The sequence below is a fragment of the Gopherus flavomarginatus genome, chromosome 20 (assembly GCF_025201925.1).
Source record: "Gopherus flavomarginatus isolate rGopFla2 chromosome 20, rGopFla2.mat.asm, whole genome shotgun sequence".
In the NCBI taxonomy this organism is placed as follows: domain Eukaryota; kingdom Metazoa; phylum Chordata; order Testudines; family Testudinidae; genus Gopherus; species Gopherus flavomarginatus.
This window is the reverse complement of record NC_066636.1, coordinates 20,751,669-20,775,117: the sequence shown is the minus strand read 5'-3', so window position 1 is coordinate 20,775,117 and position 23,449 is coordinate 20,751,669. Positions and strand designations below refer to the sequence as shown.

The window sequence follows — 23,449 nt, the reverse complement described above, 5'->3', positions numbered from 1 at the left end:
AAGGGGGTTTGGTTAGCTTCACCTGGGACATCATAGAGGTCCCAACTCTTCTTGGGGGCAGAGAGAACTACAGTCTGGGACAGAAGGGTCCTCCAGGGAAAACCCTAGGAAAGGCCAAGCCCAGGGAGATAGGTGACGCTGAATTATAATTTAAAAGCCAGACTTGCAGAGGGTGTGGGAGCACCTGGACTTTATCCTGCATCCGTTCAGAGCGGGGCGGGAACTCTGCCTGTCTACACTGCTGTGACTTGCACCGCCCTTGTTAACTATGGTATTCCACTGCTGGGCTGATCGACCCAATGAGACCTCCCTATGGTGTCACGAGTGGGTGGAGCTTAGGTTGTGGGCGGGGTTTGGGAGAGTACCACTCTCAGGGCCCTCTCTAGGCCGACTCCCCCTGCTGGTGAATACGTGCAGTTGGCTGATTTCCATTGTTGTAGCCCATCGGTGCTTCAGCCATGGAGTGAGAGCTAAGGTGCTAGGAGCTGTACACAGAGAGAAAAGGTGGTTCTTGTTCATGCCTGGCTTGACTTTCCAGCCCACATGCTGCCCCCCTTTCCTCTTCTGCCCGTAGAACATGCGACTTCCTTTTCTATAGTAACTGAGGTTTAGATCTGCTGCCTCATCTCTGCAAGTTCCCCTCCGGAAGAGCAGTTGTTCCTGGGCTCTGCTTATCATCTCTGCCATATGATGTTTTCCCCGGAGCAGTTGCATGCTGCTGGTAGCTAATTCAGGATGCTTCACCAGTGCTTTTCTCCAAGCACCCCTCTGGGTGGCAAGCTCTGTTTGTTTTGGCTTTTTTACAGGGCCATTCAAGTGCAATTTAATGTGAGAGGCTGGAAAGTGACTTTGCAGGGAAAGGCCATTGTGGGCTCCTATCATATGGATTTCCAGAGCAAAGCAGGCTCGCTGCAGGTGCCATTGTATTAAAATGCCTTGTGCTGATATATGAAAACCCTGCTAGCTTCCTTCTGCCTCTTGCGTAATCCTTAGTAAAAAAGATTTTCCAATAGATTGCACGACTCCCCTCCCCCCCGCCCATGGGATCTGAGAAATTGTCTTCTGCTTGAGTCTGCAGACCTGACTGTTTTGGAAATATGGAGTGAGACAAAGATGTGTGCGCCCAGTTCTTTGTATTACAGTAGCACACAGCAGCCCTACTTAAGATCAGGAACCTGTTGCGCTAGGCCCTGCACGTGCACTTAGTGAGTCACAGTCGCATCCCCGGCACAATTAATCCCTGGTGCCTCTCCCAACGTAGGTCTCTTAGCCCAGGTTTCCTGTCCTCTGGCCCGTTACATTCCTCTCCACAAATTGTAGGCAGCATTTTTCACCCTCCCATGCTAAAGTGCGGCATGTCGCCCCCGGGGTGCTGTGAAACAGCTGCTGTGTTCCTCCCCAGAGGTGACTGCAGTCATTTGGGGGGCATCAGGATGCCCAGGGGCTGCTTAAAGGTGTCATCTGAGGGCAAGAGATTCTAATGGACGCTGCGCTCCCACACCCCCCGCAGAGGAATTTTTGGTACTGCCTGCTGCAGCTTCACCGTTGGGCATGTCTACCATGCAGCTGAAAACCTGCAGCTGGCCCATGCCGGCTGGCTCAACTAAGGAGCTGTTTAATTGCGGTGTAGACACTAGGGCTGCGAAGTGGGAGGGTCCCAGACCTTGGGCTGATGTCTTCACTGCAATTCAACAGCTGCTTTAGCCTGAGTCAGCCAGCACGGGCCAGCCAGGGGTGTCTAAGTGCAGTGTAGATGTGCCCTTTGTTACAGAGGGGCAGCAGACCCAGCAGTCCCCCCCCGCCCCCCAACGCCCAAATGTCCTTGCTACAGCGCTGCAATTGTAGCATTGCAACAGCTGATCTGAGCTCATTTCCTGAAACAGCTGCCAAATCAGACTAAGGAGCAGCTCTGGCTCCTCCAGTCACTCATTCGCTGAAGTAACGTCTCTCCTAGGCAGCTGCTTCGCCTCTAGCCTTTACCTGCCCTTCTTGGCTACTTTGTACGGGTTTGAGCTAGAAACAAGAGGGCCGGGCAGCTTTGAGTTCCTGCTATGCCAGCCCGCAGACAGGCCACTGACTGGCAAAGCCGTGTGCCCGCTGTGCCAAAGGGAGTCGATGGAGGTTGTGGAGAGAGTAGATAAGGATGAGTGCTGTGGAGAGAGTAGATAAGGAAAAAAGCCGTGTGCCCGCTGTGCCAAAGGGAGTCGATGGAGGTTTTTCTATTGTGCATGCAGCCCTGGGTGGATAACATCCCCAGGGCCTGGATTTACACTGTATTACTAGAGAAGTCGCAAAGCCGAGGCCAGTTGAACTGCCAGGCCTCTAGTGCTTCAGATAAACAGGAGCTCCCCTAACTGGCTGTAGTAGTAGGTCCTTTATCCTCTCTGTGGACCAGCCACCAGGGGGCAACATGAGTGAATGAACGTAGTGTGTTGCAGGTGGAGAGAAACGTGGAAGAATTGTTGCTGTGGGAGCCTGGATGTCTGGACTGGCTCAGTGTTAAAAAGGGGATAATTACTGGAAAGGAAAATTGGCAATAATAAAAGCCTGGGGCTTGATCCTGCAAGGCCCAAACTGCTGAGTCCTTCGGAGCTGGTACCTATCATCTCGGACGCTGCAGGCTGGGAAGAGAGGCAGGTCCTGTGGGTTAAAGCACAGGCTCCCCTGGGCAAATCCATTCAACTCTCTGGGCCGCAGTTCCTCAGCTCTGCCAGGGCTGCCTTGCCTGTCCCCAACTGTAAACCCTTCCGGGCAGGGCTTGTGCGCGCAGCGGGGCCCTGATCCCATCACCCACCTAATCACAACAGGGCCCTGGCAGCTTCTCAGCGACAAACCTATTTTTAGACTCCGACTCTCCCCACCAGCCTGCGATGATCCTTTCGCTCACATTTAATAGGCCAGAACCTCGGCCGCCCTTCAAAGAGGAGTGAGGCCGAGTGGTGTTCAAAGCCATGGGCTGTGAGAAGTGGATTGGGACCGGGGCTAGCTGATGGGAACGCTTAAACACTGGGTTTCTCACTTGTTTTGTTTCTCTCTCCTGCCCCCTCCTCCGCTTTTGAGTTGCACAAGAGTTGGCTCGCCAATCTCTAAAACAATATTTTTCTTCTTAAAAATGCAGAGCATGACTTCATTTCCTCCCCTTGGTCAGCAGACTGCAGCGTCTGACCCGGCTGGCACAGAAACCTGGGTGCTCATGTGTTGCCTACAATTGGGATTAGTCTATCCGACGCCTGGCCTGCATAGCTGGATATATTATTATATTATATATAAGGGCAATAATATCTGCGTGCAGATGTGGTCGCCTCATCTCAAAAAAGATCTACTGGCATTAGAAAAGGTTCAGAGAAGGGCAACTAAAATGATTAGGGGTTTGGAGAGGGTCCCATATGAGGAGAGAGTAAAGAGGCTAGGACTTTTCAGCATGGAAAAGAGGAGACTAAGGGGGGATATGATAGAGGTCTATAAAATTATGAGTGCTGTGGAGAGAGTAGTTAAGGAAAAGTTATTTACTTATTCCCATAATACAAGAACTAGGGATCACCAAATGAAATTAATAGGCAGCAGGTTTAAAACAAATAAAAGCCCCTGGGCATCCTGATGCCCCCCCAAATGACTGCAGTCATCTCTGGGGAGGAACAGCGCACAGTCAACCTGTGGAACTCCTTGCCTGAGGAGGTTGTGAAGGCTAGGACTATAATAGGGTTTAAAAGAGAACTGGATAAATACATGGAGGTTAAGTCCATTAACGGTTATTAGCCAGGATGGGTAAGGAATGGTGTCCCGAGCATCTGTTTGTCAGAGGGTGGAGATGGATGGCAGGAGAGAGATCACTTGATCATTGCCTGTTAGGTTCACTCCCTCTGGGGCACTTGGCATTGACCACTGTCAGTAGACAGGATACTGGGCTGGGTGGACCTTTGGTCTGACCCAGGACGGCTGTTCTTATGAGTGGGGCCATGGGACTGTTCTCCCATGCTGGTGCTTGGGGCGTAAGGCCACTCGATGCCCTCTTTGCACTGCCTGTATGTGGGGGCCATGCAGAGTCTTGCCCAGTGCTGGTGTAAATCAGAGCAGCCCCAGGGCCGTTGTCACTTGGGCTCTGCCCCCAGGCAAGCAGGGACAGCAGAACAGTGCACCCCTCCCACACCCACGATGCTGGAGGCAGGGCAGGGGCAGAGCCCTGACACCAGTTGCATTCTGGCTGGGAAGACCCCTGGGTAAAGGGGTGGAGATTCTCAGGGGGCCAGTTCTGCCCCCTTTATGATGCCCTCTTGCATGTCTGCCCCTTTCTAGGGGCCTGATGGAGTCAGCAGCCAGTTTGTGCTCGGTGGAGACGGCGCTTTGCAGAGGAGAGGTGCATGCTGTGCTCTCTCTCTCTCTCTCTCTCTCTCTCTCTCTCTCTCTGGATTCTTGTGATCCATGTTTCTCAAACAGCAAGTCATGCAGACTGGAGGGCTGAGGGAAGAACCACAGGGGGCCAACCCAAAGCTTGTGCAGAGGGGAAATGTATCTAAACTCCTTATCTGACCCCAATCACTGTAGTATCACAGCCCTCCTGTGAGGCAGCGGCAGCTGGGGAAACTGAGGCAGGGGATTAAACCCGGGACTTCCAAGGCTGGTGTCCTCATCACCAGGCTTTTGGGTGCCTAATAGATTTTTGTGGTTAGGAAGCGTCTCCAATCCTTTGCTTTGTTGTGTTGGCTCCTGGTTATACCCCTTGGGCGTTCCCTTTCCCCGCTGAGGCTTAGCCAGGGAGCTGTGCTGGCACCCTCAGGCTCCAGGGCACTGAATACAGAGCTTTTGTTCTGCGCTGTGCATTGATCCGCTCGCCCTGGGACAGCAGCTTTATCCCTGGCCGAGCGTCTGATCAGTCGCTGCCCGCTCGCACCCCCGACGAGGGGGTTATGGTGCAGGAGGGACAGTCGCTCCCTGGGACGTTAGTGGCTGGATGCGTTTGGTCCTTAAAGGGGGGCTGGGCAAAGCTCTGTAAAGTGTAAGTGAAACGGCTTAAGATCCCGACTGGGGGACAGGTTCTGGAGTCAAACGCTCCTAGACCCTTGGATCCGGTAGCTGATTGGCACCCGCACCCTTTACTGATGTGCCCATTGGAATCGAGAAGGGGGCGTTTCTTGCCCAAGTGGAGGTTGGGATTTTTCAAAAGGGCCTGAGGGAGTTGGGCATCCAGCCCCCATTGAGTTGTGAACACCCATTTTGGAAAAATCAGTCCCTAAATCTGCAGGGTTGGATTAGGATCTGTGTTACGGCATCGTAGCTCCACCCAGGGCTGCCCGGGGGGGGGTGGGGGGCAAGTGGAGCAATTTGCCCTGGGCCCTGCAGGGGCACCCACGAGAACTTTTTGGGGGCCCTGTAGCGTGGTCCTTCACTCGCTCTGGGGACCCCAGAAAACTCTCGAGGGGCCCGGAGCTTCTTCCGTTCCAGGTCTTCGGTGGCAATTCGGCAGTGGGGGGTGGGGGAGGTGTCCTTCCGCTTCAGGACCTGCCGCCAAAGTGCCCCGAAGACCTGTGGCAGGGGGTCCTTCTGCTCCGGGACCCACCGCCGAAGACCCCAGACCCCTTGAATCCTGTGGGTGGCCCTGGCGTCATCCAGTAGGGCTAGGGGCTGTACAATGCCAAGGACACTCAACGCTACAGGGCAGGGGCTTTTTGTTGTGTCTGTACGGCGCCTAGCACCCCCGGGTCCTGATCCACAGCTGGAACCCCTAGGTGCTACCACAATACGGATGCAAAGAATGGCTCCTTGCCCTTGTTTTGCTACACAGCTTGTGGATAATTGGGGCCTGTTTCCGGCTGGCAGGGCTCCTTTAGATGAATCTGCATTTTAAACTAGCTTTGAATGGAGTCATGCCCATTGGCCAGGTCTACATTAGGAAAGCGGGGTTAACTAGAGCGTGTTAAAACCCTGGTGTAGGCAAGAAGTGATGGTAATGCTTGTCTGCTGATGGGGGGGGTTAGCCCTTGGCTCCCCCCCCACCCCCCGTCTGCCCTCAAAGTTGACCCTGACCAGGTGATGTGTTTAAAATCTGTGTGTGCGCAGTACACACAAGGCAAAATATACTCTAAAATCAAGCCTGTGTGTGTGTGTGTGTGATGGCTAACAGGTGCCTAGGCAGCGGCCCACTCCTGGCCTGAGCTGGATGCACTGAAGGCCTCTTGGACATGGCTCTGGCAGTGGCCAGGGACTTTCACAGAGGGCAGAAATGCAAGGTGCGCCCGCTTTGATGCCCCTGCATGCCGGAGCTGATGAGCCCCAGACCCCCTGAGCGCGGCATGTCTCTGGGGGCAGTTGGAAGCCATTTTATTCCTTAGAACCAGTACAACCAGTTTGCATGCAGTTATACCAACGCAAAGGTGCCTTGTCCCAGAATGGCTTATTCCTCTTTCCATATGGGAATAGCCATATCCCTGTGAACACCTGTATGCCCATAGAACTCATCCACACTAAGGGGTTTGTACCAGCGTAGTTAAACCAGGACTGTGGGAAGGGCAAGGAGTGGGGACAAGGCCTCCCAACTGTCTCAGCCCCTTCCTCATCCCAACCCCTAACAAAAGATCTCCCTCTACTCTGTCATTAACAAGATCTTTAACATCCTGCTTCTAATTTATTCCCCCTTCCACCACCACTTTGTTGTCTTGGGAGAATTTGGGTGTCTAGTGGTGGTGGGTTTTTTTTAAAAGCATCTTTTCCCTGATCTGTATTTTTATAAGGGGTGTGTGAGAGTTTTAGGGGTTTTTTTTTTTTTTTGTTTGCAGTCTCTGTTCCTCTCACATCAAAGGCTAGGTTGTATTTGCCATCTGCTTCTTTTGGAATGTTACCTAACTCTTCAAGGCTGCAGCTGCCCAGAACAAGGGACGCAATCGTACTCCCACATTACAACGGAATAGTAACTATCCAGTAATGAGAAGGGGAGGATGGTTTTGTGGTTTTAAAACATGGGACATGGAGTCTGGAGATATGGGGTATTCCTGAACTGGCCTCTGACTCACTGTGTGACCATAGACTGGTGACTTGGTGTTTCTGTGTCTTATCTGCCCCTGCCCCAGTGACAAGGCGTAATTCCTTGTGGGTATCGTGTTTGAGCGGCTCAGCTGAGAGGTGGCAAAGCAGGGCCGGCATGTGGCCAGTAGTAGGTATTTCTGGCACTGGCGGGGTGGAAAGGCCCAGCAGGACACCCGTAGCAGCTTGGCCACGGATCTGCGACTTAACTTCACAATAACCTCAGCTGGCCCGTGATCTCACCCAGTCACATGCAGGACCCTCTGTTAGTTCTCCATTTACAGAGTGCTGGCCCACGGTTTGGGTGGGCCCCCAACTCCCCTGCCTGCTATAAAGCATGGCTTTGAACCAAGACTGGCACAGAGCTACGTCAGTTTCACATTCTTCCTACCAAAGTTAGAGTAGGTCAGGTTCAGGGCTTTTATTGCCTGTTACTACTCTCCAGGGATCCCAGAGCTCTTTAGGAAACCCACAGTGGGAACTTTTTTGCCACCCCTGAAATGCAGCCACCTCTGGGGTGAAATGTAGCAAGTGTTAACAGCACACAACAATGCGACAGATTGGCACAGAATGTTTAAAAAAATCTGTTGGAAGCTACAAGGGGAGTTTATGGAGGCATAAAGTAATTAGCTGAGTTGGAACTTTAACCTGGGTGAAGTGGTATTAGGTTGCCGAGGTCTGTTTCTCTCATCAGCTCCTGAGGACAGTTGAACATTTGAGGCATGGATTGCATCATTGGCTGGATAATTGACCATCCATTCAGCAAAAAATCACAGGCAGGGCAAAGTGGAAAGAATCTAACTTGTTCTAGGAATTGTGTTAAAGAGCTAATCTCTGGAGAACTGGCTGGGAATTCTCCCAATCCAACTGAATTTGGAAATCCAGGGGAAACATTTGTATTTAAAGTCTTTTTCCTGCTGTTACCAGTTCTCACGGTACTGGGTATTTTGGCATAAAGCCCCAGCTGCTGGAGTCATGTGAATCTCAACTTCAATTTAAAAGAGAAATAATTTCTAGCGCTTGTGGTGGCAGAGAAAAGTTTAAAAACGTGAATCCGAAAGGTTCAGAAACCAGAAGACCAGTTGAAAGAAACCAACGTTTAAGTGTTTTTTTACAAAATCTCATTGGGGGGAGGGGCACTGCTAACTCATGATTTTTTAATGCTTGGGGTTGGTGATGCCGCAACATCCCATCCCCCTAAATTCTCCCTGCCGTTTCAGTTGAACATGCTCTTTGTCAGGAAGAGCGCTGCTGGGGTGTTGCATGGGGTGACTCGGCACTGCAGCATCCCACCCCAGAGATGGCAGCTTGTCACTGGCAACGTATAGAAGAAGAGCAAATTTTTTTCTCTTTCACCTTTCGGATCCCAGTCGCTCAGTGTACAGACACTCCCTGGCTGTTGCAGGGGGGTAACTGCTTATCTAAATTCTCCCTCTGTTGTTCAATAAGGACTTAGAGGGGTTTTGATATTTGTCCTCGACCACTGTAACCTCTGCAAGGGCCTTGAAAGTGCTTAATAAACACTGGAGTCAATTTCACCCCAGTGCATCAGTCCCAGTACCTAAGACACCCTGCAGGTAAAGCCTGGGACATGACAGCTTATACCAACCTCCAGCTCTGGGGTAAATCTTATCCCCGATCTAATCTAACCTCAACCTTCTTGTCCCCGTGTCACAGAGGGCACAGGGAGGGGGAAGTGACTTGCCCAGCGATGGCACTCGGCAGAGAACCTAGGAGTCCTGGCTCCCGGTCCACCACACCCCCGCCCTGAGAGGTCCTTACTTGCCTCTTATTTTACAGTACAGACTGTAGGCCAGATTCAGACCCGTGGAAGGCAGCGAACTTTGCAGGGGACAAGAGGTGTCTGGTCTGGGTTAAGGGGGCTAGGTTTGCTTGTTGGTGGGTGAATCTCTCCCCAGGGTCCTGCTTGCCCCTCCCCACTACACTACGGCCTGTCTCTGCACAGACCTCGCAGGCCATCTGAGTTGGGGCATTGGCCACAAAGGCTTGTAAAGCACCCGGCGCCTCCCTTGCATGCATCTTCGGCAAGTGGCATTGCAAGGGGGACCTGTCTGGAGCGAGCGCTGAATCTCTGCCTGTCTCGCTCACCATCTGGTGCCCCTCCCCTGCAGCGGTGGGGAGGCTTGTTGCTTGGCAGCAGGGGCTGGGGGCCTCTCCAGGCCAGGTGGCACTCGCCTAGCCCCAAGCCTTGGCACGGCGTGATGCAGATTGCAGCCAGCGCCACCCCCGGTGCCAAGCATTGCAAGGGGAGTGCCGCCCTCCCACCACCACCCCTCTGGGAGTGCAGATGGTGGTGACACTCCCCACCCTCCCTTGTTCGGAAGGAGGGTCAGTTTCACATGAGAATCCATAAGCAGCTGGTAGAGGCTTCCCGGGAGATGCACCAAGTCTCCTGCCCTAGCTGGCAATGTGCCCTCTAGGGACCTGTGCTCCCCAGCTGCAGTGCCTGCTGCTGGAGTAGGGGTGACAGGGTTTGCAGCCTCCCCAGCAAAATTCAGGCCTGACTGGGTGGCTGGAGCCTACATAGTGTGCCCAGATCATAGAATATCAGGGTTGGAAGGGATCTCAGGAGGTCATCTAGTCCAACCCCCTGCTGAAAGCAGGACCAATTCCAACTAAATCATCCCAGCCAGGGCTTTGTCAAGCCTGACCTTAAAAACCTCTGAGGATGGAGATTCTATCACCTCCCTAGGGAACCCATCCCAGTGCTTCACCACCCTCTAGTGAAATAGTGTTTCCTAATATCCAACCTAGACCTCCCCCACTGCAACTTGAGACCATTACTCCTTGTTCTGTCAACTGCCACCACTGAGAACAGCCGAGCTCCATCCTCTCTGGAACCCCCTTTCAGGTAGTTGAAAGCAGCTATCAAATCCCCCCTCATTCTTCTCTTCTGCAGACTAAACAATCCCAGTTCCCTCAGCCTCTCCTCATAAGTCATGTGCTCCAGCCCCCTCCTCATTTTTGTTGCCCTCCGCTGGACTCTCCAATTTTTCCACATCCTTCTTGCAGTGTGGGGCCCAAAACTGGACACAGTACTCCAGATGAGGCCTCACCAATGTCGAATAGAGGGGAATGATCACGTCCCTCGATCTGCTGGCATACCTCTGGGATGGGCACCTTTATGGTGGAGAGTCTCTGGTGTGTCCGGAGATGAGAAGCTACGTCTGTCTGGGGCCAGAGGAAATAGTTCCTCAGTTCGAAGGCTCGAGGTCTGCAATACCCCAGGCCTTACCGGATCTACTCATCCACCCACAGGGTGGGGAGCTTTCGCCTAGAGCTCGAACCCTTGTTTGGCATCCGTCCTGAGACACGCCTGCCCACCAGGAGCTCAGTGCCTGGGTAGCGCCAGGCAGGAGGTGGGAACCGGCTGTGGCAACAGCCAAATGGCCAGGGTGTGGTGATGTCGCTGGCTGGATTTGATCCTCCACAGCAGGGAAGGGAGGAAACTATAGTGTCCTGGTGGGAAACTGACGTGTGGTGATGCTCGACAGGGCAGAGCAGCGCAGGCCTGGCTCAGCCATTCCAAGGGGAGGTTACAGAATAACACAGCACCCTCCCCATGAGCTCTAGCGCTGAGGTCCTGAGTGAGGGTGGGTCATTAAAGATCCCTCTGCACTTCCTGGCTTTGGGAGGAAGCATGGCCTTGTGATTAAGGTACCAGACTGGGATTCAGCAGGTCTGGTTTCAGTTCCTAGCATTGGCTCTGACCTTGGGGAAGTCTCTTCTCTGCTTGGTGCCTCAGTTTCCCCTCCCATCCTCTGTTTAGATCCTAAGCTCTTCAGGGCAGGGACTGTCTGTGTACATATAGCACCCAGTGTAATGGAGTCCTGGGATCAGATCCCATTACATAAATAAGAAGACTTTTAACCTCTTGGATCCTGGCTAAATTCCACTTCTATTCGCTACATTCTGTCTCCTTGCAGTTTCAGCTGAACATGATTTTTCTTCAGCCCTAGCCCTGAAGCAGTGTTGCACTGTGTTTCTCTGCATGGTTAAAGTTGCTGCATCTTGCCCCAGAGGTGGCTGCATTTCAGTGGTGGACGAAGTATATAACAATAACACACTTTCACTTGTGGCTATCCATGTGCTTTAGAACCCTGGATACATTGTTACCCTATTTTACTAGTTGGGGGCACAAGGGGGCTCCCAGCCCCTGATCTGACCACTAGGCAAAGCTCCCTCCCAGAGCTAGGAAGAGAACCCAGGAGTCCTGACTCCCAGAATTGTGTTCTACGCTTTCTAGACAGCACTCCAGGCTGGGACTAGAACCTAGCAGTGCTACTCTAACCACTAGGCCATAATGCCAGCTCAACCCTTATCTTAGAGGGGTTTTAATGAGGCCCTTAAAGCGGGCTGAGACCCCGGAATGGGGCAGTGCTGTTACTTTGGTGTCCGGTCTAAACTCACCTCTCCTTCTCTTCCAGCCTGCAATGTCACCATTCACAACCGCTGCAAGGACACTCTGCCCAACTGCACCAAGGTCAAGCAGAAGGTGAGCAGCCTGTGGGGCTGGGGAGGGGCTGGAGGGTGGGGGGTCCCCATCACCTCTCTTGAGCACTGGGTGAGTAAATGAAATTAATAGGCAGCAGGTTTAAAACAAACAAAAGGAAGTATTTCTTCACACAACGCACAATCAACCTGTGGAACTCCTTGCCAGAGGATGTTGTGAAGGCCAAGACTATAACAGGGTTCAAAAAAGAGCTAGATAAGTTCATGGAGGACAGGTCCATCAATGGCTATTAGCCAGGATGGGCAGGAATGGTGTCCCCGCCTCTGTTGGCCGGAAGCTGGGAATAGGCGACAGGGGCTAGATCACCTGTTCTGTTCATTCCCTCTGGGGCACCTGGCACTGGCCACTGTCGGTAGACAGATACTGAGCTAGATGGACCTTTGGTCTGACCCAGTAGGGCCATTCTTATGTTCTTAGGGAGCTGTTCCCTAAGGGATCTGTTCAGCACCAGATCACCAGCTCCAGTCTGCCTTAGTAGTTCCCTTTTGTGCAAGGAGCTGGATGATTGTCCGAATCAGCTAGGAAGTGGGCAAGGTGGAGGCTCTTAGGTAGGGGGCGCTCTGTGGGGGAAGCTCATCCCATATGCTCACCCCATTTCGCCCACTGCGAAATCAGTGGGACGGAGGTGCCTGAATACCTTTAAACATTGGCCCTGGGGGATTCTCTAGAGTTCGGAGTGGAGCTTCTTTCAGCTGCACTAAACGCACCTGCAGATTAACTGGGGGGGAAGCGTGTGTGCGTGCACATGCCTGTTCTATCACCGGAACCTCGGTGCGATAACCTGGCTCATCCTCGTTCACCCTCTGCCCTCAGCAACAGAAAGCCGCCCTGCTGAAGAACAACTCGGCACTGCAGAGTGTGTCCCTGCGGAACAAGAGTAAGTGAGCCAGAAATCCTGACCGGGAAGGAAGAGCCCCTGAGGGGGCCGAGTGCCAGGGTGGCTGGTGAGGGCGGAGAGCGATTTGTTTCTATTAAAGGAATTGGATTAGTGGGCAGTGAGCGAAATCTACTGCTTAGGGCAAAGGGGGGCCGGGACAGCATAGGGGCCAGGGGGTTAGAGCAGGTAGATGGGAGTCTGGACTCCTGTGTTTTATTCCCACACTGGGAAGGACTGAGAGGTTTTCTGGATCAGAACAAGGGGATCTGAGATAGGACCTGGAGGTTCTGTTCTCAGCTTTGGGAGAGGAATGGGGTGACAAGTGGTTGGAGCAGGGGACTGGGGTTCAGGACTCCTGGGTTCTACTCCTAGGTATGCTGCTGAAGAGAGCCGAGTCAATAGCACATGATAGTCCGGGGGGGGGGGAGCTCTAGTGCCAAAGCTGGAGGTGTTTCTTCATCCCCCCCTTACGTGAGCGGCCCATGTGGCATTCCTGTCCCTTTAACTCTCCATCTCAAAGCAGCAGGATGGGGAGGGGCAGTCTAGGCTTCCAATCCTCAGGTTTGAAATCACTGGACTTCCTCCCGCCATAACCCCAGGTTCAGATCCTGGTTGGGCCATCCCAGACCTTTGTCTGCCCCAGGGAAATAAATTGTTCCATGCACATTACTCCCTGGGTGTCTGCCAGGAGGGGTCCTTAAAGGTGGCCACAAAAGATCCTGTGGCCCTAATGGCAGAGCTGGCCTTAATCCCCTTGACCCGGACGTCCCACTGCAGCGTGCTGCGTTTCAGTTGGCAGCTGCCCGCCCCAGAGGTGGCCGCATTCCAGCAACACTATGTGTGTAGTTCGCAAAGTGCTCTGGGCCATCCGGAGAGGAAGCTGCCACGGCTGCTATTGATCAGAATCTGAGCAGGGGGAAGCGATAACCCTGCGGTTGTCTCATGAACAGGGTGGTGGTCAAACCCCGGGTTGAGCATTAGCCCTTCAGGACACGGCAAACTGACCCGGCGTGGCTTCGCTGCCCGATTTGCAGAGCTGAAATGCGCATGACACGCACACAGTGTTCGGCTGTATAGGAATGGGGAGTAACATTGAAAAGAGCGGAAGGCTTTTCTTTAAATCCGTGGATACCCCTTGGCAGCACCGGTCGCCCCATTGCAGAGGGGGCGCAGCAGAGTTAGAGGGGCTGCGGGAAAAGTGACAGGAACCTGACAGGAGGCTGGGATCACTTCACTGGGGTCGAAGGGGCAGGTTATAAGAGGACGAAAAGCAAATGGGTTAGGGAAGGTGCATCAGAAGCTTGCGTTCAGCCTGCCTCTTCCCATGCACAAGGGGCGTTTGGTGAAATGAAAAGGGGGTTCCTGTTTTCAACCGGGGTGTGGTCCTGGGTGACACCCCCTGGCCTGAGCTCGGCAGCAGGTCCCGGCAGATGGCGGGTTGGTTGCTTGGTTGGTCGCTTGTGGCCCTGAAATCTAGGAGAGGGAAACTCTGACGCCGCCTCTGTCTTTAAATATAGTGGCTGACCGTGCAGCAGCGTTGGGCCCGTCTCCCAGAGAAGAGGAGCAGCTGTGGCAGAAGCTGCCCCCCTGAATTGCCCCCTACCCAAGCCTCAGGGCTGGTCTAGCGGGGTTTGGAGCCTCCTGGCCCCGGTGCTTTTTGCCCCTCCTGGGGAAAGGGAGGGGTCTCCACTGAATGCCCCGTGGGGAGGGGGAGAGCTGAAATGTCTGGCTTCTACCCCCCTGATTGACCCCAGTAACTGCCCTGGGCCTGCAGGGTGCCTGCCCCCTGTGGGTCTCGTCCCATGGCCCCCCCCCCCCCGCCCCCCAAGGGCTGCCTGGAGCTGCTAACATATCCCAGGTGCGCTGCGGAGATGGGGCTATGCTGCCCCCTCCTGGCGTGACATGGATACTGCACCCTGAGGCCGTGGAGAGGGGTTTCTCCCCAGGAGAGAGGTCTTCCACCCTGCCTAAGATGTAGATCCACTCTTGAATGATCTGCTGCGATTACCTCCAGGCTCCCCTGCAGGCAGCTGTGGAGAATGCCAGCGGATTGCTTCTCCGAGGCAGGGGGGCTGTGAAGTTCCCAGCGCCTGCAGCACTCAGAGCTGGCTCTCGACTCCACCAGACGTTAATCGTCCCAAGGAGGGTTCGGTCGCCCCCAGGCTGCACTCTGTGCCAGGGGAGCTGCCCGCCGGGCAGTTAAACCCATTCACACCAGCTGGGGCGCTGGCCCCTCAGCGCCACGCGCAGAGGGTGAAATCCTGGCCCGTATGGAATCGGTAGCACCACTCCCATTGACTTCATTGGGCCAGACTGTCCCACACACCCCAAGGCTCTGAGATGTTCACGTGTGTGCTGCGTACCCTATGGAACAGGCTCTGGATCCCAGCCCCGGCCTGTTACCCGCACAAAATTCTCTGTTACTCGTACGCTCAAGGGCACCCAGCTTTACCCAGTTCCTAGGGCTCCAGGCGAAAAACACCTAACTTTACCCCTCCGTGGGCTCTGGGCTCTACTCCTCCGTGGGCTCTGGGCAAACCCCCTTTCCCTGTGGACTCCGGGCAAAATCTTTTGCGGGTTTATGAGGTCTTTTACCAGTGAAAGAGCCTTACACAATAATATCCTACATCACCTCTGTTTATTAGCAATCACCAAAACCAGACGGCACATGCTACACAGACAGAGCTCACTACTCCCAGTAAGACAGATGAACTTTTCTTCATGGCCAGTCAGGATCCGTTCATCTGGGGGACTCCAGTCTCTGCACTGTGTCATTGGCAGAGTCATTGGCTCTGATCTCTGGGGCTGTGTCCTAGAGCTGGTACCCAAAAACTTCCTTTAGGCCCCGTTTATATAGTGAAATTTGAGTCTCTTTTTTTAGCCGTACCTTAACCAATCCTAACATAGCGCAACACAATTCGTTAACCACTCCTACCCCCCTACCTTAATTAATTTACACCTACCAGAATTAATTCTATAACAGACAGAAACAATCAAAGGACAAGACGGAACCCATGCAGCTAAACAATAGGAAGTGGGGACCATAAAGACAAAAAAAAAAAATTAAAAATGAGGATTTCACCACCACAACCCTTGACAAGTGATTTCTTGACAGACAGATGCTGTCAAACTACATTTTCTTTAACCATCTTAACATCTGGTTCTTTACCTGGTGGCAGTGGGGGCCATTAGGACGGGGTCTCCTTCTTAACAGCCTGATGTTACTGTGTTTGAATGTAATTTAGATGGAATGTGAGGATGTGACTCCTGCTAACGGCTGCTGCTCGGCTGCTGTTTTAATCTGGCTGCAGACGAAAGCCTGATCCTTAGCGGCCGAGCTGCCTGCCTGTGCCAGGAACAGGCAGTGAAGACGGCCTGGTGGTTAGAGACTAACCTGGGACTCGTTAGGCCACGGTTCGATTCCCTGCTGTGCCGGAGACTCTGAGCTTAGGCTAGTCACCGAGGGCCAGATATCTGAGTGTATTTAGGTGCCTAACTCCCATGAGAGTTACCATTAAAAGTCAGGGGCTTGACTCTCTGCACCTCAGTCCCCTGGCTGTGCAGTGGGGATCCTGGCACAGGATTGATGCTCAGGCCCTATGATGATGGGGGCCAGATACACACCATGGATGGATAGGGCAAAGCAGAGGCCTTGAGCTTGTGCCAAGCTGGGACCCCAAATGTTCTTTCTTTCTGGTTTTCCTCTCCCTCCCCAGCCACCTGCTCTAACCACTAGTCCCCTCACCCTGCTCCAGAGCAGGGGAGCGCTTGCCCACTGGGCACGGCTTCAGGGAACCACAGGCTGCACTAGACAGGGTTGGATCCCTAGCATGGATGCTGCCCCCAAGTATTTACTGCGACAGATGCGTTGGCTGGGTCCTGCACGGCAGGAACTCACGTGGTGTGGTCTGGTTCTTGATGCCTTGGCGTGGCCCATGCTGCTTGTCGGCACAGTGAGACTCTAACTGGTCAGGCTGTGCGGGGATGGGCTCGCCAATGGGACCCACCCTCCCCCGGTGCCCCAGCTCATGGTGCCCGTTTGCTCCCTCTCTTTGCAGCGACCACAAGGGAGCGTCCCAACTCGGCCATCTACCCCTCCGAGAGCTTCCGCCAGAGCCTGTTGGGCTCCCGTCGGGGGCGGCCCACCCTGTCCCTCTCCAAAAGCGTCTCCACCACCAACATCGCAGGGTAAGTGCCGGGGCAAGTGGGGTCTAGTAGTTGGAGTGTGGGACCAGGAATCAAGACTCCTGGGTTCTTTTCTCAGCTGTGAGCGGGGAGTGGGGTCTAGTGATCAGAGCAAGGGGGCTGGGAGGCAGGACTCCTGGGTTCCATTCCCAGCTTAGCCACTGGCTCTCCCCATCTGCCCGTCCCCTCCTAGTGCCTGCGTTCCCAGCTGTGAGAAACTGTCTGTCTGTCTGGTGATGGCTGGCGCGGCATGTGGCCGGGAGCTGCAGTGTTTTCGTTTCTCTGACCCTTGATTCTCCCGCCATCTCTCTCCAGGAACTTCAATGACGAGTCGCCCCTGGGTCTCCGGCGCATCCTGTCCCAGTCCACCGACTCCCTCAACATGCGCAACCGGACGCTGTCGGTGGAGTCGCTGATCGATGAAGGTGCGAGCGCTCTGCCAGGCTCCCTCGGGGTCTGCGAAGGGCACGTCGGGGTGACGCTCGAATCTGTCTCGGGTTGGGCAGTGACCAGAGCTGGGCACCGCCTCGCCACCGGTGGGAGACCTGAGGACGGCCCTTGGCACTGCAGGGGCGGTGGTTCTGGGCTATGCAACGGGGGTCATTGGCGCTGGGGCGAAGGGGGCAACTTTCCCCCTGGACTTCTCATAGGCCCGTATGCTCTGCTTCCTCCCCGCCCCCCTGCCTTCTCAGGGTATAACAGAACATAGCCTGTGGCTCTTCTCCCCCCCAGTTCTGAAACGACACCCCGATGTGCTGGCGCCAGCTGGATGGGAACATTGCCCTGTCCCCGCTCTCCTGTTCTGTACACACACACCCTGGGTGGGGTGGGGGAACTTCACCCCTCCGGCCGGGCTCCCCCTGACTGGCCATTCTCCCCCGCCCCAGGGGCCGAAGTCATCTACAACCAGCTGATGAGCACCTTCGAGACGGACGAGCAGGACTTTGCGGCTGACTCCTGGAGCCTGGCGGTCGACAACAACTATCTGCAGCAACACAAGAAGGAGGTGATGAAGCGCCAGGACGTCATCTACGGTGAGCGCTGGCCCCCTGCGCGCTACTGGGCCTGGCCGGGGCTCGGCTCCGCACCGCACCCCGCCCTGCCCGTTCCCGTTCCTGTCCCCGTCCCCGGAGCGCAGGGCTGGGACCCTTTATCTCTCCATCCCTGCTCAAGGAGGGGCTGAGCAGATGACTGTGTGCAGGCCAGGACTCCTGGGTTCTATCCTCGCCTCCCGCTCTCTGTGTGTCGAACGTGAGCGGCTTGCAGGGGATAAAGCCCCCGTCCCTGCCGCCAGGAGCTCACAATGCAGAGGCCTGATTCCCGCGTGCTCACGACGTGGACGCGAGATCCAGCCAAGCTGGCATGATGGTGATTTTAACCCCACCTTGGGCTCGACTACGGGACTGGGCGAGGATGGATTCAGCCCTGTGGATCATTACCAAGCAGCTGATTCACTGGGGCATCCCAGCGCCAGAACCAGGGAGCTACAGGGTTGAGCGCGCCAGTGCCCAGGGCTGGAGCTGAGGAGCCAGGAGCTAGGGGCTGGGTTGGAGTCTGGTCCTCTGTGAGCACGTAGCACTGCCTTGGGGCGTCCAGCCCTGCCCCTGGGGGCTGCCTTGGGGTTCCTGGCTCTGCCTCTCATCTCCCCGTCTCGCGCACCTCCCCAGAGCTGATCCAGACCGAGATGCATCACGTCCGCACCCTGAAGATCATGACCAACATGTTCCGCAAGGGGATGCTGGAGGACCTGCAGATGGACCCGGCCCTGGTGCAGAGCATGTTCCCCTGCGTGGACGAGCTGAGCGAGATCCACGACCGCTTCCTCATGCAGCTGCTGGAGCGGCGCAAGGAGTCTCTGGCCGCCGACAGCAACAAGAACTTCGTCATCCACCACCTGGGGGACGTCTTGATCCAGCAGGTGGGAGGGGATGGGGCTCGCTCTGCCTGGACCCGCCAGCTGGGAGCTATAGGCTGGGCAAAGGCTGGATGGGAGACACAGGGACATTGGAGCAGGGTGGGGGGCTCAGCAGGGGGCGCTCTCCCCTCTGCGTCAGTGGGGTGACCGCTGTGCTGTAGCACAACACTAGGGGGCGCAGTGCTGCAGGGAATATGTGGGTTTCCGCCGGGGGCACTGTCTGTACTGGTCAGTGCTGACTGCATTTCCCCAGCGTGATGCTAGGGGGCGCTGTGCTGCCTGGCTCAGGGCAGGGACCCAGCAGGGGGCGCTGTGCTGCAATACCGAGCTCATGGCACAAGTCAGGGTGTTAACGGCACTAATTAACATTAGGGGGCGGGGTGGGGGAGATCAATGCACATTCCCAGCTGTTGGCGGCGTTGCACTGCGCAAGCAGCGGCTGGATCTCCTGCCCCCCAGAGACGGCTGCAGTTCCATGGTGGCAATGGGGGAAGTGGGTCCTGCGTGTGCTGGTTCTCCCGGCTCTGTGCAGCAGCGCTCGGTGGCGATGCCTGACGATCTCTCTCTCCCCCTGCAGTTCTCCGGCCCCAGCGCCGAGCAGATGAAAAAGGCCTATGCGGAGTTCTGCAGCCGGCACAACAGGGCTGTGAAGCTCTACAAGGAGCTGCTCGCCCGGGACAAAAGGTTCCAGCAGTTCATACGGGTGAGTCCCTGCCTGGCCTCCATCCAGAGCTGCAGCGGGGTATAGGCTGAGCACAGGAATTCAGGGCTTATTCCTGAGGGTTGGCCCCACCTTGGCAAGCCAGGCTCCTGGAGCACCCAGGGGCCTGGCAGAGGTGTGAGGCTGGCCTGACTCTGTCCTGGGAGGAGCTATTGACCGGAGCAGGCGCTTGGAGGGATCAGGAGATCTGCCTTCTGTTCTCGGCTCTGCTGCTGACTATGGCCCAGTCCCTTCCCCTCTCTGTGCCTCAGTTTCCCCATCTGTATAGAGGCTCATAGACTTTAAGGTCAGAAGGGACCATTATGATCATCTCATGGAGCTTATCCTGCCTGTAGGGCAGTGTGCCATTGACTGAGCAGTAACCCAAGACTGGGGAGCCCCCGGGCTCTGAGCTGACATCTGACCCTTGTCCCCATCTCCCCTCCCAACAGAGGCTGACCCGCTCCTCAGTGCTGCGCCGGCACGGGGTGCAGGAATGCATCCTGCTGGTCACCCAGAGGATCACCAAGTACCCTGTCCTCATCGACCGCATCCTGCAGAACTCCAAAGGTGAAGGGGCTCCTGGGAGGAGGAGCTGGGGGGGATTCAGGGGCATGGGCAGAGCTGGGGGTGTGGGGAACCTGGAGGGCCATGGAAGGGGATTGAGGAGGCTGCAGGTCGGGATGGAGGGACACAGGCAGAATTGGGGGCATGGGGAACCCAGGGCAGGCATAGAAGGGGACTGAGGGACACGGGCAGAGCTGGGGGCATGGGGAGTACACTGCCCTGCTCAGCTGTTGGGGAAGGAGCCACCCTGACTCCTGGCGCTGTCCCCTCTCTTCCCCAGGGAACGAGGTGGATCAGCAGGACCTGGGCACAGCCCTGACGCTGGTCAAGGACCTGATCTCAGCCATCGACCAGGAGGTGCACGAGTCCGAGAAGAACGCGCGGCTGCAGGAGATCTACGGGCGCGTGGACGGGCGGTCCAAGGCCATGCTGGAGTGGGAGGGCCGCAGCGGCTCCTTCTGCAAAGACGAGTTGCTGCGCCGGAAGCTGGTGCACGACGGGTGCCTCCTGTGGAAGACGGCGGCCGGGCGCTTCAAAGGTGCGGGCCGGGGGGAATCCCTGGGGGAACCCAGCTTAGGCTCAGACCCCGCCCCCAGGCACAGCCACATGGGCTTCATTTTCCCCACCCCCCCAAAGCCCAGCCTGACGCCACACCGGGCACCAGCCTCCGTCTCCTCCCAGTTGCGGCTGCTCCCCGGGGTATCCCTGCCCAGCTCCTGGTTCCTTCTGCTGCCAGCAGAGGCTCCATCTCCCTCCCTTTGTGGCCTGGCTGAGGCTGCGTGAACCTGCCAGGCTGCAGCAGCTGATGGTAGGTTCCCATTGCCCGCAGGCCCCTCGCCTTGATGCCTTTGTGTCCTTCCTCTTGCTCCCAGATGTCCTGGTGCTGCTGATGACCGACGTCCTCATCTTGCTCCAGGAGAAGGACCAGAAATTCACCTTCCCTGCCCTGGTGAGCTGCTGCTGGTCTCTCAGGCTTCTCATCCTCTGCCACGGGGCCGGTCAGAAACAGCTGGGCCTCCTGGCAAAAGGAGTGGCTTAGCTGGGGCTCAGGGCACACGGCTAGGTGTCAGGACTCCTGGGTCTCATCTTACAGCAGGAGAGCCCCTTGCCTGAGCTCTCTGCCTCAGTTTCCCCAGCTGTAAACAAACCTGATATGATCCTGACCCACTCCTGCCAGGAGCCATTGGGAAGGTGAATTTATTGGGATTGGGAGCATCTCCAGTGGTAGGCTCTGTGTGAGTGAAGCGTTGTTAGCCGGCCTGGCTCGTAGCCTGGTGGTCTCTGCATCTGTTGTGTTGCTCTCTGTGTCACTCTTTTGTGGTTATTGCTGTTGTTTATATGGTAGTGGAGGGGGCCCATTGCACCGAGCGCTGCACAAACCCAGCGAGAGACAGTCCCTGCCCCAAATCTACATGGAAAAGGCAAAGGCTGGGAGGGGAAACCGAGTCATGGCGTGGGTAGCGATTTGCCACCCAGCAGGTCAGCAGCGGAGCTGGGAACTGTCAATATCTGGAGTCCTATTGGGTGCCTGACCCAATAAACGTGTTGCTCTGGTAGATCTGCTGCGCCCGACTTAGTAACCCGCGGCTTTGTCTGCCCTGCAGTCTGGGCAGGCAGACTTGCCTGAGCTTTACCTGCACTAGCCTGGTGAAGACCAGCTGTGCCGCTGGTCCGGGACCCTGGGCACCTGCTCGCATCGCCCCAGCTTCTTTGTCATCTTAGCCGCGCTGGCATGGATAAGCCTGCCCGTGTGCATTGCCCGTTGGACGGAGCCGGCGTTACAGTAGTGCCCAGGATCCGCAGTCCTGGACCGGGCCCCCATTGGGCCAGGACACAACAGAGTGCCCCAGAGTTTCCCGTCTAAGTATGACAAGAGACAGCCGGTGGAGATGGGCAGACGGATGGGCTAGGAGATAAGGACTCTGCCAGTCCTTGCAGTCCTCTCTCTTCGTGAACCCCTGGGATACCCCCATTCCCCTTCACCCCCTCTAATGGGCTGCCACCCCTCCCCACTCTGCAGGACAAGCCGGCGGTGATCTCTCTGCAGAACCTGATCGTCCGGGACATCGCCAACCAGGAGAAGGGCATGTTCCTGATCAGCGCCACCCCGCCGGAGATGTATGAGGTCCACGCCGCCTCCCGCGACGACCGTAACACCTGGATGAAGATCATCCAGCAAACCGTCCGCCTGTGAGTGCCCCTGCCCCGCGCGAGGGGGAGAGGGAGGGACTCCGTCTGCCTCTGGTCCAGCACAGGCAGGATAAAAGCTTTACTACAGCTGCCAGCAAAGGGAGCCGCTTCTCCAGCTCGAGCGTCGGAAGCTGGGCTTTTAGCACTGAAAGTTCCAGGTTCTGGTTCCACTGTTGGCCCAAGTGGGGACGCCCCACGTGGGGCTTGTGTTCTGAGGGAGCCTCCCTGCTCTGGGGAAGGGGGTGAGCAGTGTGGGAGGGGCAGGGAGATGTCAAAGGTATGGGGTTGGGGGGTGCCTGGGACCTCTATGGGGTTGTGGGGGAGGAGCGGATAAGCTATCGAACTGGTACTGGATGACCAGGGTGACCATCACGAGCAGCCAGTGGAGGGATGAAGACGGCATCAGAGGGAATGGGGTGCCCATGGTGAAAAGGGGCGGGGAGGGGCAGCCATCCACGTGGGCTGGGTGCCTAAGGAGGAGGCACTGCTGGGGTGGATCTGTGGAGCGTCTGGCTGCGCGGACGGAGCCAGCTCTGATTCCCCGCCCTCAGGGAGAAGGCTGCGAGCTGGACTGGGCACGAAGGGAGTCGATCCCTGGCAGCCTGGGGGGAGAGCGACAGTGACCTCCCCCAGGGGCATGGGTGGAGCTCAGGCCCTCAGCGTCTGAGTGGTGCTTTGGGATCCACAGTCGGGGGAAGGGACTGTGGAGTCTGGGAATTTCTAGCCTGTGGCTCCAGCCTCTGACGCGGCCGATCTGCTCTAGATGCCCCAGTCGCCACGATTTCCCCCTGATCGAGACCGAGAGCGAGGCCTCCCTGCGCAAGCTGAAAGGTAGGAGGTCACCCTTCCCTCTCAACCACCCCCTCCCCGTGTGTGTCCTCGGCAATCACTGGCCCTTGGGTCCCGTCACTGCCAGTGAGCCCTGGCCCAGCAGTAACCTCAACCCCCTCCCCCCACCCCTGGCCCAGGCTGCCCTGCCAGCCCCCATCATTCATCCCCCTTCCTTCCCGTCTCCCCCAGACCAGATGGCGCAGCGGGACCGGGAGATCACGGAGCTGCTGGAGGAGAAGGTGGGGCTGTTCGCAGAAATGCTCAGCCTGCAAAGCGGCTGCGGGGACCCCCCAGCCTGCCTGACTCCCCGCACCCTCTTCCGGGCCGAGTCATTGGACGGGCCCCGCGGAGAGAAGCTGCTCCATGAAGCCATCCACGAAGGTACCCGATGCCACGGGACTGAACGCCCCCCGCTCTCAAAGTGCTCTTCCTCCTGCAGGGCTGGCCTGCCGGATCTCCTGCCATAGCAGATCAGACCCTGAGCCCATCTAGCCCGGTATCTGGTCTCACACATTGACAGCACCAGCTGCTTCCGAGCGAGGGGCAAGGACTCCCGCTAGTGGACAGTTGTGGGATAACCTGCCCCCCAATGGGTCTCCTCCAAACCTCTAATAAGGATGAGTTTTAAGGCCAAAA

General features: G+C 56.2%; 1 protein-coding gene across 3 annotated transcripts in view; it reads left to right on the top strand.

Annotated features, from left to right (window-relative positions):
- ARHGEF2 (Rho/Rac guanine nucleotide exchange factor 2) overlaps positions 1–23,449 on the top strand; it is a 118,232-nt gene that overhangs the window by 87,592 nt on the left and 7,191 nt on the right. For all 3 annotated transcript variants that reach the window (XM_050930660.1, XM_050930661.1, XM_050930662.1), the window contains 13 exons: positions 11,463–11,530; positions 12,362–12,425; positions 16,484–16,613; positions 16,926–17,035; positions 17,498–17,644; positions 18,278–18,528; positions 19,103–19,228; positions 19,678–19,795; positions 20,073–20,330; positions 20,665–20,741; positions 21,813–21,982; positions 22,746–22,813; positions 23,003–23,194. In XM_050930660.1, coding sequence (XP_050786617.1) covers positions 11,463–11,530; positions 12,362–12,425; positions 16,484–16,613; positions 16,926–17,035; positions 17,498–17,644; positions 18,278–18,528; positions 19,103–19,228; positions 19,678–19,795; positions 20,073–20,330; positions 20,665–20,741; positions 21,813–21,982; positions 22,746–22,813; positions 23,003–23,194 — 1,779 coding nt within the window. The remainder of the gene's footprint in view (positions 1–11,462; positions 11,531–12,361; positions 12,426–16,483; positions 16,614–16,925; positions 17,036–17,497; positions 17,645–18,277; positions 18,529–19,102; positions 19,229–19,677; positions 19,796–20,072; positions 20,331–20,664; positions 20,742–21,812; positions 21,983–22,745; positions 22,814–23,002; positions 23,195–23,449) is intronic.